At 47.1% G+C, this 20,764-nt stretch overlaps 1 protein-coding gene across 1 annotated transcript in view; it reads left to right on the forward strand.

Moving 5' to 3' along the window:
- The first annotated feature begins 890 nt into the window (after positions 1-890).
- Positions 891-20,764, forward strand: part of LOC142295473 (latexin-like) — a 76,564-nt gene continuing 56,690 nt past the window's right edge. Inside the window, exon 1 of the mRNA XM_075338574.1 lies at positions 891-1,422. Coding sequence (XP_075194689.1) covers positions 1,087-1,422 — 336 coding nt within the window. The 5' untranslated portion in view covers positions 891-1,086. The remainder of the gene's footprint in view (positions 1,423-20,764) is intronic.

Raw genomic sequence — 20,764 nt, forward strand, 5'->3', positions numbered from 1 at the left:
GCAAAAACGGATGCAAACCGTATCCACCGGATCCGGTTTTGTACGCATCCGGCATAACGGATCCGTTAAAAACCGGATCCGGTGGATACAGTTTGGCTACTTTCACACATCCGGTTTGAGCCCTGCGGCTCAATCCGGCTGTGAAAACTATGCAACGGATGCGGTGAAAACACCGCATCCTTTGCATCAGTTTTTACATGCGGCCGGTCCGGTTTTTTCCGGTTGCGGCATGCTACTGAGCATGCGCAGTGGAAAATACCGCATGCGGCGACCGGATGCGGTTTTTTCCGCATCGCGCCGCATCCGGCCTCCATAGGGATGCATTGAAAAATGCGCCGCAGCGGCCGGATGCGGCGCGATGCGGTGTTTTTTGCCGGAGCAAAAAACGTTGCAGGGTACATTCGATCCGGCCGCCGCATCGGCTAAATCTGCCGCATGCGGCAAAAACCGGACCGAACGCAAGCCCCTACGGCACAATGCGGCACTAATGTAAGTCAATGCAAAAAAAAACCGCAATCGGCGTTACAAAAGCCGGTTGCGGTTTTTCTGCAGAACGCCGTATTGTGCCGCAGAGCAAAAGTCCGGATGTGTGAAAGTACCCTTTGCATCCGTTTTTGCCGGATCCTTTGCATCAGGAAAAAAAAGGATTGTGCCTGAATGCAGAAAACTGATGTGTGAAAGTAGCCTATGTGAAAGTAGCATACTTGGAGCCATGACACCATGACGGACCCCACTGAGGACCCCGCTGACCGCAGACGGCGCTATTCATGTAGTCAAATATCTTGAACCAAACCCCAAGATGTAAATGTGACGCGTTCAGCGCCTACATGATAGCAATCCGCTCCGGTAATTCCGGATGACCTATGCTGATTATTGATGCTGTGAGACCAGCAGAACTGTCCGGACCGGACTCATCCCAGAGGTTCCCATCATCAGTGATGAGGCGGCTGCCCTGATCCCGCATTACAGTGCAGGAGGACACGGACGAGGAAGCACTGGCATGAGGGATGCAGCCAGCCATGAGCTGAGCTCTGGGAAGACGAGCAGGGAGGCGGCGGCTGGCAGCTCAGACCCCCGCACTGACAGATGAGCCTGGGGGGCGGAGAAGCGACACCCACAAGGAGGAGGGGCACTGCCCGGGTATTAGTACCAGCACCGGGCACAGAGCGGGCACAGCTCCGACCAGCAGCGCATCCTCCGGCCACCATGCGCTCAGCTGCGTTTTTCCTGGCGTGTCTGCCTATTGCCCTACAAGCTTTACCCTTCACTGTGTCCCCGGAGACCTGGTCCGCGCAAGACATCCCCCCCAACAACAGGGAAAGCAGGCAGGCAGCCCGGCTGGCCATCACCTACCAGTACTACCTCTCCGGCTCCCCGCACCAGATGCTGGAGGTGGAGGAGATCAAGAAGGCAACAGTGAAGGTTAGTGACCTCTGTGCATGGCGGCATGGTGTCCTTCCCGTCCTCACTATGGCACCATGGTGTCCTGCCCGTCCTCAGTATGGCACCATGGTGTCCTGCCCGTCCTCAGTATGGCACCATGGTGTCCTGCCCGTCCTCAGTATGGCACCATGGTGTCCTGCCTGTCCTCACTATGGCACCATGGTGTCCTGCCCGTCCTCACTATGGCACCATGGTGTCCTGCCCGTCCTCAGTATGGCACCATGGTGTCCTGCCCGTCCTCAGTATGGCACCATGGTGTCCTGCCTGTCCTCACTATGGTACCATGGTGTCCTGCCCGTCCTCACTATGGCACCATGGTGTCCTGCCCGTCCTCAGTATGGCACCATGGTGTCCTGCCCGTCCTCAGTATGGCACCATGGTGTCCTGCCTGTCCTCAGTATGGCACCATGGTGTCCTGCCCGTCCTCAGTATGGCATTATAGTGTGCTGCCCGTCCTCAGTATGGCACCATGGTGTCCTGCCCGTCCTCAGTATGGCACCATGGTGTCCTGCCTGTCCTCAGTATGGTAATATGGTGCCCTGACCATCCTCACTATGGCACCATGGTGTCCTGCCCGTCCTCAGTATGGCACCATGGTGTCCTGCCTGTCCTCAGTATGGTAATATGGTGCCCTGACCATCCTCACTATGGCACCATGGTGTCCTGCCCGTCCTCACTATGGCACCATGGTGTCCTGCCCGTCCTCACTATGGCACCATGGTGTCCTGCCTGTCCTCAGTATGGCACCATGGTGTCCTGCCCGTCCTCACTATGGCACCATGGTGTCCCTGCCCGTCCTCACTATGGCACCATGGTGTCCTGCCTGTCCTCAGTATGGTAATATGGTGCCCTGACCATCCTCACTATAGCATCATAGTACCATGCACGTCCTGAGTATGGCACCATGGTGTCCTGCCCGTCCTCACTATGGCACCATGGTGTCCTGCCCAATCTCAGTATGGTATCATGGTGCCTGCCTGTCCTCAGTATGGTAATATGGTGCCCTGACCATCCTCAGTATGGCATGGTGTCTTGCCCGTCCTCACTATGGCATTGTGGTTTCTTGCCCATCCTCAGTATGGCATCATGGTGTCCTGCCCGTCCTCAGTATGGAATCATGGTGTACTGCCTGACCTCAGTATGGCATGAAGGTGTCATGCCCGTCCTCACTATGGCATCATGGTGTCCTGCCCGTCCTCAGTATGGCATTATAGTGTGCTGCCTGTCCTCAGTATGGCATCATGGTGCCCTGCTCATCCTCAGTATGGCATCATGGTGTTGTGGCAGTCTTTGGTATGGCATCATGGCACCCTGTCCATCCTCAGTATGGCATCATAGTGCCCTGCCCATCTGCAGTATGGCGTCATGGTGTACTGCCCGTCCTCAGTATGGCATCGTGGTGCCCTGCCCGTCTTCAGTATGGCATCATGTTGTCCCGCCTGTCCGCAGTATGGCATCATGGTGCCCTAACCATCCTAAGTATGGTATCATGGTGTACTGCCCGTCCTCAGTATGGCACCATGGTGTCCTGCCCGTCCTCACTATGGCATCATGGTATCCTTACTCGTCCTCAGTATGGCATCATGGTGCCCTGCCCATCCTCAGTATGGCATCATGTTGTCCCGCCTGTCCTCAGTATGGCATCATGGTGCCCTGCCCGTCCTTAATATGGTATGGTGTCCTACCCGTCCTAAGTATGATATCATGGTACCCTACCCATCGTCAGTATGGAATCATGGTGTACTGCCTGTTTTCAGTATGGTATCATGTTGCCCTGCCCATCCTCAGTATGGCTTGATGTCCTGCCCATCCTAAGTATGGCATCATGGTGCCCTACCCATCCTCAGTATGGCATGATGGTGTCCTGCCTGTCCTCAATATGGCATCATGGTGCTCTGCCCATCCTCAGTATAGCGTCCTGCCCATCCTCAGTATGGTATCATGCTGCCCTGCCCCTCCTCAGTGCTCCGCCCATCCTCAGTATGGCATCATAGCATACTTACTGCCTGTCCTCAGTATATCAGTATGGCATCATTGTGTAATGCCTGTCCATAGTATCTCAGTATGGCGTCATGGTGTACTGCCCGTCCTCAGTATGGTATCATGGTGCACTGACCATCCTCAGTATGGTATCATGGTGCACTGACCATCCTCAGTATGGCATGGTATTGTGCCCGTCCTCAGTCAGTATGGCATCATAGAGCCCTGCCCAATCTCAGTATGGTGCCTGCCTGTCCTCAGTATGGTAATATGGTGCCCTGACCATCCTCGGTATAGCATAGTGTCTTGCCCATCCTCACTATGGCATTGTGGTGTCTTGCCCATCCTCAGTATGGCATGATGGTGTCCTGCCCGTACTCACTATGACATCATGGTGTCCCGCCCATCCTCAGTATGGCATCATGGTGTACTGCCTGTCCTCAGTATGGCATGATGGTGTCCTGTCCATCTTCAGTATGGCATCATGGTGCCCTGCCCATCTGCAGTATGGCGTCATGGTGTACTGCCCGTCCTCAGTATGGCATCATGGTACCCTGCCCGTCTTCAGTATGGCATCAAATTGTCCCGCCTGTCCGCAGTATGGCATCATGGTGCCTTAACCATCCTCCGTATGGTGTCATGTTGTCCCGCCTGTCCTCAGCAAGGCATCATAGTGCCCTGCCCATCCTAAGTATGGCATCATGGTGTCCTGCCCGTTCTCAGTATAGCATGGTGCTGCCCTGGCTGTCCTCAGTATGGCATCATGGTTCCCTCCTCGTCCTCAGTATGGCGTGATGGTGTCCTGCCTGTCCTCAGTATGGCGTCATGGTGCCCTGCCTGTCCTCAGTATAGCACGGTGTCTTGACCATCCTTAGTATGGTGTCATGGTACTCTGCCTTTCCTCAGTATGGCATCAGGGAGTCCTGCCCATCCACAGTATGGCATCATGGTGCCCTCCTCGTCCTCAGTATGGCATCATGGTGCCCTCCTCGTCCTCAGTATGGCATCATGGTGCCCTCCTCGTCCTCAGTATGGCATCAGGGAGTCCTGCCCATCTACAGTATGGCATCAGGGAGTCCTGCCCATCCACAGTATGGCATCATGGTGCCCTCCTCGTCCTCAGTATGGCATCATGGTGCCCTCCTCGTCCTCAGTATGGCATCATGGTGCCCTCCTCGTCCTCAGTATGGCATCATGGTGCCCTCCTCGTCCTCAGTATGGCATCAGGGAGTCCTGCCCATCTACAGTATGGCATCAGGGAGTCCTGCCCATCCACAGTATGGCATCATGGTGCCCTCCTCGTCCTCAGTATGGCATCATGGTGCCCTCCTCGTCCTCAGTATGGCATCATGGTGCCCTCCTCGTCCTCAGTATGGCATCATGGTGCCCTCCTCGTCCTCATTATGGCATCATGGTGCCCTCCTCGTCCTCAGTATGGCATCATGGTGCCCTCCTCGTCCTCAGTATGGCATCAGGGAGTCCTGCCCATCTACAGTATGGCATCAGGGAGTCCTGCCCATCCACAGTATGGCATCATGGTGCCCTCCTCGTCCTCAGTATGGTATCATGGTGCCCTCCTCGTCCTCAGTATGGTATCATGGTGCCCTCCTCGTCCTCAGTATGGCATCATGGTGCCCTCCTCGTCCTCAGTATGGCATCATGGTGCCCTCCTCGTCCTCAGTATGGCATCATGGTGCCCTCCTCGTCCTCAGTATGGCATCATGGTGCCCTCCTTGTCCTCAGTATGGCATCATGGTGCCCTCCTCGTCCTCAGTATGGCATCATGGTGCCCTCCTCGTCCTCAGTATGGCATCATGGTGCTCTCCTCGTCCTCAGTATGGCATCATGGTGCCCTCCTCGTCCTCAGTATGGGATCAGGGAGTCCTGCCCATCTACAGTATGGCATCATGGTGCCCTGACGATCCTCAGTATGGCATAGTGTATCTGTGCCAAGGATCAGAGTGTGATACATAGAGATACAATGTCTCGATTCATCTGACATCACATTGCATTGTAGAATGTGGCCAAACACAACCTATGGAGTAAAAAAAAAACCCCATACTTCAGGTAATAGGTAATAAGCCTGCTGTCACACATTGAGGGGACGTTGCAGGGGTTTATTTGTCAGAAATGAAAAAATTGCAGCAAACCCCAACCCCCCCCCCCCCCCAGTGGCTACGACATAGCACAGAAGCTGGGTGGTCCTGAGTTGATATTGTGCTGTCAGTTCCATAGAGTGAAAAAATGTAACTGAGGAACTGCCAGACCTGTTATTATTATGGGGGCGTCTGGCCCTGATCAAATGTCTGCCAGGTTTATGGGAAGAATAGTGTCGCATGCAGGGGGAAGTATGAAGGAATCTGTGACGCAGATGTGACCAGGTCAGAGTGGATCCGTCACCCCAGGACGCATCGTGCATACAACCTAATGGGTCTAGATGTCATTTTACTAACTTAAGTTGGTAAACTTTTACTACATTGAGTCTTTGTCTGTTATTTGTTTTTATTATTATCAACCATGGGAAATGCTCTCACTGACTATAAAAGCAGGGGAAAGAGCTGAAAAATAGAGGGGGGAGGTAACAAAGAAAAGCAGGTGAAAGAGAGCTGGAAAAAAAGAGGGGTGAGGTGAAAAAGAAAAGCAGGGGAAAGAGCTGAAAAATAGAGGGGGGGAGGTAACAAAGAAAAGCAGGTGAAAGAGAGCTGGTAAAAAAGAGGGATGAGGTGAAAAAGAAAAGCAGGGGAAAGAGCTGAAAAATAGAGGGGGGGAGGTAACAAAGAAAAGCAGGTGAAAGAGAGCTGGAAAAAAGAGGGATGAGGTGAAAAAGAAAAGCAGGGGAAAGAGCTGAAAAATAGAGGGGGGGAGGTAACAAAGAAAAGCAGGTGAAAGAGAGCTGGAAAAAAAGAAAGATGAGGTGAAAAAGAAAAGCAGGGGAAAGAGCTGGAAAAAAGAGGGGTGAGGTAATAAAGAAAAGCAGGGAAAAGAGAGCTGGAAAAAAAGAGGGATGAGGTAAAAAAGAAAAGCAGGGGAAAGAGCTGGAAAAAAGAGGGGTGAGGTAATAAAGAAAAGCAGGGAAAAGAGAGCTGGAAAAAAGAGGGGTGAGGTAACAAAAAAAAGCAAAGGAAAGAGAGCTGGAAAAACAGAGGGATGAGGTAAAATAGAAAAGCAGGGGAAAGAGCTGGAAAAAAAGAGAGGTGAGGTAACAAAAAACAGCAAAGGAAAGAGAGCTGGAAAAAAAGAAAGATGAGGTGAAAAAGAAAAGCAGGTGAAAGAGAGCTGGAAAAAAGAGGGGTGAGGTAATAAAGAAAAGCAGGGGAAAGAGAGCTGGGAAAAAAAGAGGGATGAGGTGAAAAAGAAAAGCAGGGGAAAGAGCTGGAAAAAAGAGAGGTGAGGTAACAAATAAAAGCAAAGGAAAGAGAGCTGGGGAAAAAAGTTTTCAATCCTGCGTATTTTTGCTGCTTACAGTTCCAGCACAGTGGATGGGATTTATAGGAATCTCCGGCACTCTGAGATTCTTTTTTAGGGCTCTTCTCCACTTGCGTTTAAAAAATCACAGCGATACTCGACTACAAATGTGAGTGGAGTGTCCTGCGTGTGGTCTGCGTACGGTGTGTGTTTTTTTCCTCACATAGCATCCGTATAACATGCGAGCGTCATGCGAGTGCTATGTGAGTATTTATGCAAGCAGCGGTGGACTGGCTACCGGAGGAATCTCCAGTAATACCAGGCCTGCCGCGGTTTCCTGCACTGAACTCCGGAGCTGTCACCTGAGCTCCAGAGTTCAGCACGGTCTGTCTGCAGCTCTGCTGAACTGAACAGCAATCGCCGGTGAATCAATCACTCGGTGCTCAGTGTTCAGTCCAGGCTGCACTCCGGAGCTCAGGTGACAGCTTCGGGGTTCAGTGCATGTAACCGCGGCCAGGCCTGGTATTACTGGAGATTCCTCCGGTAGCCAGTCCGACGCTGTATGCAAGTGTCAAGGATCTGTATGACATGCGCATGCCACCCATATTCTGATTTTTTTCTCGCTTCCTTAGGCTTGCATGGGGGTGCAAGAGCTGAGACTCGGTGCAAATTGCAGCATGCTGTGATTTCACCGAGATCACGAGTCGTATCGTATAAAATTAAGCTAGTGGACAATGCCTCATAGCTTAACATTGGTGCGAGTGCGATCCGATTTTTTTTATCGGATCGCACTCGTACATGGAAATCGCAAGTGGAGAAGAGCCCTTAGTGTAGTCTGACCTGCGTGTTTCCAATCCACATGTCGTTCTCTTGTGGGTACACTGAGCTTTCTGTGCAGATTTTGGCTACATTCCCACAATGAGTGTTTGTTGTAGCAGATTCTCTGCACCATTTCTGCACCTTTTATGTAAATTAGCTTACTTACGTTTTTTACATGTATTTTTATCGCGTTTTTGATGTTGCTTTTTTGTGTCTCTTCTTGATGTGTCATGCTTTATATAAAGCTGCTTTATATTTGATACTTGCTGGTATTTGGCTGTGACAAAGCTATACTGATACACGGTACTTGGGTGCAAATTATATGCATTTTTTATGTGTTTCTGCCTCGGAATCAGACTAATAATGTGTGTACGTCTTTGATCAGCAGATTGTGCGCATCTAATGTAATTGTATGGGGAAAATCTGCGCAGAAAACTCACTGTAGCCACAAGAGAAGCTGACATGTTGTGGATTTGAAACACGCAGGTCAGATTATGCCGAGTGATAGAAGCAGAGGGCAGCAGATTCCTAGAAATCCCAGTCCCTTTGCTGGAACTGTTAGGACAAGCACGCACTTTGCGTTTCCACCTGCGTTTCCACTGCTTTCTTGGTCCGTTTTGAGAAGCACCTTTTTTCTGCGTAAATGCATCCGTTTTGATTTTCCAGCAAAGTCAATGGAAAATGTTGATTTATAGACCGCACTTTGCTTTTCAAAACGCTGCATTTAATTTGCATATTTTGTGGCAAAAACGATGCGTTCAAAGAAGCAGCATGTAGTTGTTTTTGCCATTTTAGGTCAGTTTTCCTAACATTGAAGTCAATGAGAAATGGCAAAAACCAAGATTCCTTCAAATTCCTGCGTTTTACCTGCTTTTTCAGTGCAGAAAACATGCGTTTTGGACTTCCAAAACGCATGCTTTTTGGAATAATGATTTCATATGTCCCTTTACACACACACATAATCCGACAATTTAATTTAAGAAAAATATGCATTTATTGCTATTTTAGTGATAAAATGTATATTACCGCTATCATTTTATAAAATATATCTATTTTAATTATTTTTTCCATTAATATAGATTTGTCCCGTTTTTTTCTCTTTTTGCATTATGTTTGACTGCTTAAACTTTATTTAGCAGTGTATTGATGTTCAAAACGCATCTTTCAAAACGCAGGTGAAAACGCATCTAAAACGCGGTAAATACGCATGCGTTTTCAGCGCTAAAGTTCTGAAAAAGGCAACTTTGGTCAAATCAATTAAGTCCAAAACGTGCGTTTATTACTGCAAGTAGGAGAACGCAAAATGCGTGCTTGCCCTTACACCTTTTCTTATTGACACAGTGAATATACAGTTAGGTCCAGAAATATTTGGACAGTGACACAATTTTCGCGAGTTGGGCTCTGCATGCCACCACATTGGATTTGAAATGAAACCTCTACAACAGAATTCAAGTGCAGATTGTAACGTTTAATTTGAAGCTTTGAACAAAAATATCTGATAGAAATTGTAGGAATTGTACACATTTCTTTACAAACACTCCACATTTTAGGAGGTCAAAAGTAATTGGACAAATAAACCAAACCCAAAAAAAATAATTTTATTTTCAATATTTTGTTGCGAATCCTTTGGAGGCAATCACTGCCTTAAGTCTGGAACCCATGGACATCACCAAACGCTGGGTTTCCTCCTTCTTAATGCTTTGCCAGGCCTTTACAGCCGCAGCCTTCAGGTCTTGCTTGTTTGTGGGTCTTTCCGTCTTAAGTCTGGATTTGAGCAAGTGAAATGCATGCTCAATTGGGTTAAGATTTGGTGATTGACTTGGCCATTGCAGAATGTTCCACTTTTTTGCACTCATTAACTCCTGGGTAGCTTTGGCTGTATGCTTGGGGTCATTGTCCATCTGTACTATGAAGCGCTGTCAGATCAACTTTGCGGCATTTGGCTGAATCTTGGCTGAATGTATATCCCGGTACATTTCAGAATTCATCCGGCTACTCTTGTCTGCTGTTATGTCATCAATAAACACAAGTGACCCAGTGCTATTGAAAGCCATGCATGCCCATGCCATCACGTTGCCTCCACCATGTTTTACAGAGGATGTGGTGTGCCTTGGATCATGTGCCGTTCCCTTTCTTCTCCAAACTTTTTTCTTCCCATCATTCTGGTACAGGTTGATCTTGGTCTCATCTGTCCATAGAATACTTTTCCAGAACTGAGCTGGCTTCATGAGGTGTTTTTCAGCAAATTTAACTCTGGCCTGTCTATTTTTGGAATTGATGAATGGTTTGCATCTAGATGTGAACCCTTTGTATTTACTTCCATGGAGTCTTCTCTTTACTGTTGACTTAGAGACAGATACACCTACTTCACTGAGAGTGTTCTGGACTTCAGTTGATGTTGTGAACGGGTTCTTCTTCACCAAAGAAAGTATGCGGCGATCATCCACCACTGTTGTCATCCGTGGACGCCCAGGCCTTTTTGAGTTCCCAAGCTCACCAGTCAATTCCTTTTTTCTCAGAATGTACCCGACTGTTGATTTTGCTACTCCAAGCATGTCTGCTATCTCTCTGATGGATTTTTTCTTTTTTTTCAGCCTCAGGATGTTCTGCTTCACCTCAATTGAGAGTTCCTTAGACCGCATGTTGTCTGGTCACAGCAACAGCTTCCAAATGCAAAACCACACACCTGTAATCAACCCCAGACCTTTTAACTACTTCATTGATTACAGGTTAACGAGGGAGACGCCTTCAGAGTTAATTGCAGCCCTTAGAGTCCCTTGTCCAATTACTTTTGGTCCCTTGAAAAAGAGGAGGCTATGCATTACAGAGCTATGATTCCTAAACCCTTTCTCCGATTTGAATGTGAAAACTCTCATATTGCAGCTGGGAGTGTGCACTTTCAGCCCATATTATATATATAATTGTATTTCTGAACATGTTTTTGTAAACAGCTAAAATAACAAAACTTGTGTCACTGTCCAAATATTTCTGGACCTAACTGTAAGTAGTGTTGAAAACTCACCAAAGCCTCATTGTGGGAACACAGCCCAAGATGTGGGAAAAACGCACATACTTATTTAGTGCATTTTTGCAGCCAATAACACATGTAATATACAAATTTAGTTTTGTCAAAGCAAAACCCCAAGAAGTATCAAAAATAAAACATGACAGACCAAGAAGAGACAAAAACTGCAGCATAAAAAAATCAATAAAAATGCATGTAATAAACACCTAAGTCACCTAATTTACATAATAGGCGCAGAAGATCTGCAACATCAAAACCTAGTGCCTTACAGATGTCAACACAGACATGGAGATGGTATACAGGTGACCACATGGATGAAACATTGTGCGTTTTTTGGGGTGAAGAAACAGACAGTGGTGTAGGCTCAGATGGCGATCGGGTGCTCCGCACCGAGGACGGACGCAGGAACTGCCTGCTATTACATAAACTGGCACACAGTCAATTATAGCATTGGTCAACGAGCTATTGTTTTTTTCCACATGTTCACTGAAAATTCCAATGTCTGAACACGTCCTTATCTTTAGAACCCACATGGATTCAATAGTTTGCAATTTGCTGTGAGCGGATTGGGATTCAGTTCAGACAGCGCAGTTATTACAAACACTGTGCCATTGAGTACATGCGGATTTGTATTAACCCTCCAGTTTTCACACTGCATGTCGCTTATACCTCATCCAGATGTCTTTTTTTATTTTCTCACACATGAAAAAATTCAGTGTTTGGTCATGGCATTCATGTTTAACCATCAGAGATATAAAAAACTAATGGAGGATTCTCAACATCTCTATCAATCAATCAGTGAAAAATAGAGATGTGTAGGGTGCAGCTAGGGTGTCATCAGTGTTATCATTGACCTAAAGCCTTGAATATGTGATCTTGATCCATAACAGCGATAAAAAATGGACATCTGTCCATTTATATTTTGCTGACAGTCTATAAAAAAACACGAACCTGAGAACAGCGTCCTAAACAATAATGTATACATGTTCTATCATTGAAAAACGTGGGCAGAACATGTAGAGAAACATGTCTGAATTACCAATTGGGTTTAAAGTTGATTTAATTGACCTATTAAATTTGAGTCATACCAGGGGCGGACATATCAAGTGCAGTCACACAAGGGCCCAAGAGGTTGGGGGGCTACTTCTACCTCTGAACCAGGTGAAATTATGCATTTTTATGACTTCTTGGGCTACAAAGGGTCTATATATGGTTTTTACACAGTTGCCCTTTTCTGTCTGTGTCCGCCAGTGGGTCACACAAATGTACTGCAAAAACTACAGTCACTAGGTCATCGGACATTGCCCTTACAATTGGATCATAAATGATAAAGTTGTGGCTAATCAATTACTGATATAGGGAGTCAGCTATGAGAACTGATAACATCTCAGAGGGTCTCATCTCCAAGATGCATGAGTATGATCATTGTATAGAAAAGAGGTCCCCAACCTTTCTGACCTTGAGGGCCACATTCACTCTGAGAGAGGGTCTGGAGATACAGTCAGCTCAGAGAGAGGGTCCTGAGCCACATTCAGCTCTGAGAGAGGGTCCTGAGCCACATTCAGCTCTGAGAGAGGGTCCTGGGCCACATTCAGCTCTGAGAGAGGGTCCTGAGCCACATTCAGCTCTGAGAGAGGGCCTCGAGCCACATTCAGCTCTGAGAGAGGGTCCTGGGCCACATTCAGCTCTGAGAGAGGGTCCTGGGCCACATTCAGTTCTGAGAGAGGGTCCTGGGCCACATTCAGCTCTGAGAGAGGGTCCTGAGCCACATTCAGCTCTGAGAGAAGGCCCCGAGCCACATTCAGCTCTGAGAGAGGGTCACAAGCCACATTCAGCTCTGAGAGAAGGCCCCGAGCCACATTCAGCTCTGAGAGGGGGGCCCCGAGCCACATTCAGCTCTGAGAGAGGGTCACAAGCCACATTCAGCTCTGAGAGAGGGTCACAAGCCACATTCAGCTCTGAGAGAGGGTCCTGAGCCACATTCAGCTCTGAGAGAGTGTCCCGAGCCACATTCAGCTCTGAGAGAGGGTCACAAGCCACATTCAGCTCTGAGAGAGGGTCACAAGCCACATCCAGCTCTGAGAGAGGGTCACAAGCCACATTCAGCTCTGAGAGAGGGTCACAAGCCACATCCAGCTCTGAGAGAGGGTCACAAGCCACATTCAGCTCTGAGAGAGGGTCACAAGCCACATCCAGCTCTGAGAGAGGATCACAAGCCATATTCAGCTCTGAGAGAGGGTCACAAGCCACATCCAGCTCTGAGAGAGGATCACAAGCCACATTCAGCTCTGAGAGAGGGGCACAAGCCACATCCAGCTCTGAGAGAGGGTCACAAGCCACATCCAGCTCTGAGAGAGGATCACAAGCCACATTCAGCTCTAAGAGAGGGTCACAAGCCACATCCAGCTCTGAGAGAGGATCACAAGCCACATTCAGCTCTGAGAGAGGGTCACAAGCCACATCCAGCTCTGAGAGAGGGTCACAAGCCACATCCAGCTCTGAGAGAGGGTCACAAGCCACATCCAGCTCTGAGAGAGGGTCACAAGCCACATCCAGCTCTGAGAGAGGGTCAGAAGCCACATTCAGCTCTGAGAGAGGGTCAGAAGCCACATTCAGCTCTGAGAGAGGGTCAGAAGCCACATTCAGCTCTGAGAGAGGGTCACAAGCCACATCCAGCTCTGAGAGAGGGTCAGAAGCCACATTCAGCTCTGAGAGAGGGTCAGAAGCCACATCCAGCTCTGAGAGAGGGTCACAAGCCACATCCAGCTCTGAGAGAGGGTCACAAGCCACATCCAGCTCTGAGAGAGGGTCACAAGCCACATCCAGCTCTGAGAGAGGGTCACAAGCCACATTCAGCTCTGAGAGAGGGCCACAAGCCACATTCAGCTCTGAGAGAGGGTCACAAGCCACATCCAGCTCTGAGAGAGGATCACAAGCCACATTCAGCTCTGAGAGAGGGTCACAAGCCACATTCAGCTCTGAGAGAGGATCACAAGCCACATTCAGCTCTGAGAGAGGGTCACAAGCCACATCCAGCTCTGAGAGAGGATCACAAGCCACATTCAGCTCTGAGAGAGGGTCACAAGCCACATCCAGCTCTGAGAGAGTGTCACAAGCCACATTCAGCTCTGAGAGAGGGTCACAAGCCACATCCAGCTCTGAGAGAGGGTCACAAGCCACATCCAGCTCTGAGAGAGGGTCAGAAGCCACATTCAGCTCTGAGAGAGGGTCAGAAGCCACATTCAGCTCTGAGAGAGGGTCACAAGCCACATTCAGCTCTGAGAGAGGGTCACAAGCCACATTCAGCTCTGAGAGAGGGTCACAAGCCACATTCAGCTCTGAGAGAGGGTCACAAGCCACATCCAGCTCTGAGAGAGGATCACAAGCCACATCCAGCTCTGAGAGAGGGTCAGAAGCCACATTCAGCTCTGAGAGAGGGTCAGAAGCCACATTCAGCTCTGAGAGAGGGTCACAAGCCACATTCAGCTCTGAGAGAGGGTCACAAGCCACATTCAGCTCTGAGAGAGGGTCACAAGCCACATTCAGCTCTGAGAGAGGGTCACAAGCCACATCCAGCTCTGAGAGAGGATCACAAGCCACATCCAGCTCTTACCTCTCCTCACACAAGTGACACCCAGAGCCTACATTACCAGTATAATGACAGCCTAAGCTTTTCCACAGAAATCACAATGAGGCAGTATACTGAAATCCAGGGGTTCCCACCTTACCCCCATTACGACCTGGTCTTCTGTGTGAGGCTACTCTCCAAAGTCACCATCTGGAGCTCTGCTCTTCATAGCCATTAGCTAGACCAGGTGCATATGCAACAAGATGGCAGACAGCTGCGAGCCACACATCATAGGCCTACGAGCCACATGTGACTCTTGAGCCACAGGTTGGGGGCCCTGGTATAGAAGGCACTAGATATAAATATACGCATAGAACACAAACTGATATTCACTGTCATAACAAATATTCCCATGTTAGATCATTTTTATATCTGGAATCACTGAACTGCACTATTTTTTCAGATGATAGTGACATTTACAGCCACTAACTATAAAACATTACAATTGCGTGAGGTGATTACATTGATGTCTAAGAGACCTTTTGTAACAGCGGATCACACATAAGGCTCAAATGTCTGCAGCTGCTCATATAGTTTCTTAGTTTTATCACTGACGTCCATTCAAAGAAAGCTCTGCCAGTAGTATTGAAAAATGTAGATGCCTGCAAAGCCTTTTGGTAGAGGTTTATTCAACCTATAATTTGTGAGCTTTGTCTTCAGTATTATCATATTACTGAGTGACACTGATCTATTACACCTAGAAAATAAAGAAGCTCACTAGAAACTTTTCCATGCACTTTACCTTTATTGATATACACATATTTTATTTTAAAATCTTATTTAAGGGAATCTGTCAGCAGATTTTTGTTATTTAATCTGAGAGCAGCATAATGTAGATGTTGAGATCCTGATTCCAGTGATGTGTCACTTATTACGCTGTATGTTGTAGTTTCAATACAATCAGTGTATTATCAGCAGGAGATTATCAATACAGGACTATGTCTCACATGCCCAGCAGACAGGCTAATCTGTGTAATCCCGCCCCCACCACTGATTGCTCACAATTCACAGTGTACCCAGGAAGCTAACGGGTTCCGGCGGGTTATACACAGCTCAGAAGTCTTAGTTCTGCCTCATCTACAGCCGAAAAAGCAGTGCAGTAAGTGACACATCACAGGAATCAGGCTCTGTCTCTACATTATAGTACTTTCAGAAGCCATAACAAAAGCCTGCTGACAGATTGCCTTTAAGAACATAAATGCAGAGAATAGACATTCAGGTAGGAAGGTAATGTCTCGTCTGACCACTGCTTTTTCCAAAAACATCACTGTAAAAGTCAGCTGCTTTTCCTGAGCTAAAGTTTTTTTTCAATGTCATAAATGGGTAAAATTGTAAAATGCTTAAAAGAAAACCAACTCTGTAATTGACATGTTTTTAAAAATCCTCTCTGTTCTTAAGAACAGGGAGGATTTTTATTGTAATTGTTTACTGCTCGTTGCCTAGGTTACTGGCCACCTCTGCAGTGTATTAGCCATGGCGCAGGCAGGGAATGCAGCTCTTACAAGCTTTTTGTTTTAGAGCTTGAAAGTGCTGCGTGGAAGTTGGTCAGATCTCCGCGTCCGGCTAGATCCAGAGCTCCTGCTCTCCTCCAATGCAGAGGAAAAGCTGCTAAGATCTTTGGGCCACATGTGCTCTGATGCTGGTGGTATACATTGGCCATGCAGCACACCTGAGGACTGACAGTCTTCAGTAGCCCCCCACCCTCCATGCTCCTGTGCTCTCATAAACACTTTAGAAAACCCGTTCAAGCATCAATCTACGTCTAAGTAATGCATGTAGCCATTTTAAAGGAGTTTAAAAGGTTAGAATATTGATAGCCGTTTTTTAAAGAGGTTGTCCACTACTTTAACACTGATGACCTATCTCTAGGATGGGCTGTCAATGTCTGAACCGCCCCCCATACAAATCAATAGGAGGCAGATGTGCAGTACCCAGCCATTGCCGCTATCAGAAGATGGGGCAGCTCTGAAACTAAGCATTTCTGGCCACGTTTTGCCGGCACCAAGAACAACTGATCGGCAGGGGTATAGGCGTCGGAGCCCGACTGATCAGACATTGGTGACCTATCTTAAAGGGAAAAAATCCCCAGGATTTTCGTATATAAAATAAAGCCAGTGCTATACTGGCATATCAGGCTGATTCTATACATATCTGTAGTGGTCAGCTCGGATGTATAAGTTTTGAAATCCAAGAAAGTAAAGTTTATAAAACCGGCAGCTTCTTGAGTGACAGCAGCTGAGGATCATATATTCATAGTTATCCCCTCCCCCTGTTAGAACTAGCATAAGCATTATACAATCGACCTAGCAGGACCTGAGGTGAGGTCATACCCATGTGACCAGAAGGGGCAGGCCCTCAGCCAACAAAGCTGGATACCAGGTCACATGGGTATAACCTCACACAGGTCCTGCTAGGTCGATTGTATAATATTTATGCTAATTCTAAAAGGGGGAGGGGATAAGAATGCATACCCCCTCCAGATATTATCTGATCCTCAGCTGCTGTCACTCACGCAGCTGATGATTTTATAAATTTTACTTTTTTGGATTTCAAAACCTAAACATCCTAGCTGACCACTACTGGTATGTAGAGAATCAGCCTGATAGCTTATATACGAAAATCCTGGTGATTGGTGCGCTTTAAGGATAGGCCATCAATGTAAAAGTAGTAGACAACCCCTTTAAGATATTTCCAATCACTGGGGATGCAGCTCTGCTACTCATCAGTTGTATGAAGGGGCTGGTACGCTTGTGAGTGCTGCAGCCAGTTTTACGCTGTTTATTGGCACGCCGTCTACTTGGTATGGCATTGTCCCATTCACTTTAGTGAAACAACGATGTAATATGCAGCACAGATGTTACACAGCGGAAGAGTCAGCTATCAATATTATGGAACTGGGAACGCCTAAAGGGTATGTGCCCACATTGCAGATTTGTGTGCAGATTTTCTTGGAAGGAAAAACTGCAGAAAAAAAATTGGGGTTCTGCGTTTTGTTTTATGCATTGAGATAGGAAGAAAAATCTGCACAGAAAAAAATCTGCAAGGTGAGCACAGCACTTCAGGAATCTCATAGACTTTGCTGGGATGCAGTTTTCATTGCAGTATTGATTAAAATCTGCAAGAAAAAAACTTGAAAGAAATGCAACGTGTGCACACAGCCTTAGGCTAGGTTCACATTTCCGTCAATTTGTATCAGTCACAATCCGCTGCTCTGGTTGTTCCCATAGACTTGTATGAGCGGCGGATTGTGACTGATGATGCTGCGTTGCATCCTCCGCCCGACTGATCAGTCGTGGAACGACTGACCGCCGGGCGGGAGGAACGCAGCTTGTAACATTTTTTGAGCAATGCAATCCGTAGGATTTTGCTGTGCATGCTCTCTTTGGCTCCCTGCACACGTAACCAAGGTAAATATCGGGTAACCAAGCAAAGTGCTTTGTTTAGTTACCCAATATTTACCCTGGCTATGTGTGCAGGGAGCCCGACACTTCCCCGTTCGGCCTCGCCCCTCCGCATGTACACACACACACTCACACTCACCTGTCCCCAGCCGTGTAGTCAAAGGCACTGACGTCCTCAGCGCCATGGCCCCGCTCGGATCCACCCACATCGCCCCCCGCACACATACTCGGCGGCCGGCTCCTGTGAGCGATCAGCTGATCACCCGGCGGCCGGATAGCTCACAGGAGCCGGCCGCCGGGAGATCAGCTGATCGCTCTCATTAGCCAGCCGCTGGGAGATCATCTGTTCACTCTCAAAAGCCGGCCGGCTATTGTGAATGATCAGCTGATCGTTCTCTCTTTTACAACGGAGTCCAACAATGAATTCTAATTATTGTCATCCGTTGTACAACGCATCAGTCACAAGCATCAAGCAACGCAGGTGACTGATGCAAAACAGCGGAAATGTGAACCTAGCCTTAGTCATCAGGCAGTGCACTCACTCCAGCAAGCACAGCATTCCCTCAGATGTTTCCAAAGCATGTGAAACCACAAGTGTAGGCAGGGCTTTATGGCTATAGTATCTGTTCAGGACGGCCATTAGTATTTCTCCTGCCTCCCTTGTATCTGCCGTTCTGAACACAGAATCATCCTATTAGCATTGAATAAAAAAGCTGCGTATTAATGACAAACTAGCCGGTTGCTATGGCAGTGATTGCATAGTTGACCGGTTGCCATAACAAAAAGTCAATTGCTCTTCTGTTGGATGCTCCAGCTTTGGGACGGACGACTCTGTTTAACTTTGATTGCTACAAAGGAATTAATATTTGTATACAAAGCGGGTGCCACAATGCAGCCGGGGTCTTGTGTGCGGGTCCGACAGTCATCACAGGCAATGTTCATCGTATTCTGTAAATGTTTAATAACATTTGGATGTATTTTAAATAACACATGTTGTTTATTCATAGATTCCAATTCAAGCTTTTTTAGATTTTTATTTTTTATTGACAGGTAATTATTGTCTTTTAATTTAGAACAAAAGTAACAAAAAAATACCATCTATGATCGCACCTTTATAGGATAAGAGTCACATTTTGGGGCAGGCTATTACTAAAATGCATGTATTTTTGTCTGTAAAGCATTTATGCAATAGTGTCTTATTCAGTCATTCTGTTTTAGCGTCTACCTCCTGTATGTATCACTGTACATAACTGGCAGCAGAAGGAGTTAACTGCAAAGTACACCAGTGAGTTTGTCAGAGAGCTGGGTCTGTAATCCTAATTTCTATGCTACCAAATGATTTTCTTAAAGGGGTTGTCCAGGCATATGGTATTGATGACCTATCTCCAGGTTAGCAAAAATCCTGCATTGCGTTTTGATGCGGTTTTTGGCCAGGAGGCACAGTATTAGTACAGGAGTTTGGTGTATAAATTTCAGCACCATATCTGTATTTCTTGACAAAAAACACGGTTTTCTGCCAGGAGATACAGGTCTCATTGAACTGAATGAGTTAACCTGAAGTGAGGTCACTGAGTTCAATGAGGTCAGTTTACCTGCGGTCACGGGTGGGGTACCGTGGGCTCCTCCAGCTGTGGCCGCAGGCAGACAAACAGAGTGACGTCACCGCTCACAGCTGCGGCTCAGTCATTCTTTGAAAGAAGACACAGTGGTGGTCACGCTTTATAATGTGTTCACGCGCTGCAACTTCAGCATGTAGCAGAGACGGGATCATCGTGGCACCTTCATGTGGATTATATTGAAACTGGGAGTTTGGGGTTAATAAATTGGTGAAACAGGGTTTTTTATGTATTTAATTTCAAATAAAGTTTTTTTTTTTCGGTGTTTGCGTTTATTTCTTTTCTCTTACAGTACTAGTACTGGAGGAGGGGGTTACTAATCTAGGGCTTAGTGGCAGCTCATTATTAACTCTTATATTATCCCAATTGCCACTGCACCAGGGCAATCGGAATGAGCCGGGTAAAGTGTCAAGATTGTCGCATCTAATGGTTGCAACAATTCTGGGTGGCTATAGGCTTGGGGGGCCCAATAACCATGAGCCTCCCCAGCCTGGGTAAACCTGCCCCTAGCTGTCGTGGCTGGGTATCAAAATTGGGGGGGACCGCAAGCCTTTTTTTTTAATTTATTTTTATACAATAAAAAAAAAAGCCACATAGGGTCCCTATTATTTTCCTACACAACCAAGATAAGCACATGGCTGGGGGCTGCAAGCTGTAGCTGTATGCTTTATCTGCGCTGGGTATCACAGTATGGGGGGACACTATGCCAATTTTTTCATTTATTTTAACATCACTAAAGAGACGCAGACAGCATGTGTGATTCCAACCAATCACATATGCTCTCACACAGGTTGGGGGCACGGTCTAATTGCAACCAATCCGGGACTGACGATGGACGGGGGAAGCAGTGAATGTGTATGACGGTTAATAGGGTTAACGAGCGGAGGCGGACATAGCGTTACAGCCATGCGGGAAACTTAGTAAGTATAAAGCTCCTGCTCTAATCCCCTTGGCCCTTTCTACTACCATTTTACAGCACAATGTTTGGGTCCCCATAGACTTATATGGGGTTCAGCATCCAGGTAGGTGTTTAGGTTCAAGCTCGGTCCTGAACCTTATATATTTTTTTTTTTTTTTAAATCCGGCTGGACCTGCCGAAGCCGAACATCTGCAGGTTTGCCCATCTCTAGTTGAGAGATGTAAGGAGCTTGTTGATGGTTATAGGAAGTGATTGATTGCAGTTATTTAATCCAAAGGGTGTGCAACCAAATATTAAGTTGAGGGTGCCAACAATTTTGTCAAGACCATTTTTGGAGTTTTGTGTAAAATTATGTAACTAATCCTAATATTACATTAAAAAAATTCTCTGCATCTAATCCAAGCTAAAACTGCAGTAATACTCCATTGTGATCTAAGATGCGATCACTTGAAGCACAGACATACAAGTGCATCTCAATAAATTAGAATATCATCAAAAAGTTAATTTATTTCAGTAATTCAATACAAA

This window comes from Anomaloglossus baeobatrachus, chromosome 3 (genome assembly GCF_048569485.1).
Source record: "Anomaloglossus baeobatrachus isolate aAnoBae1 chromosome 3, aAnoBae1.hap1, whole genome shotgun sequence".
Taxonomy (NCBI): domain Eukaryota; kingdom Metazoa; phylum Chordata; class Amphibia; order Anura; family Aromobatidae; genus Anomaloglossus; species Anomaloglossus baeobatrachus.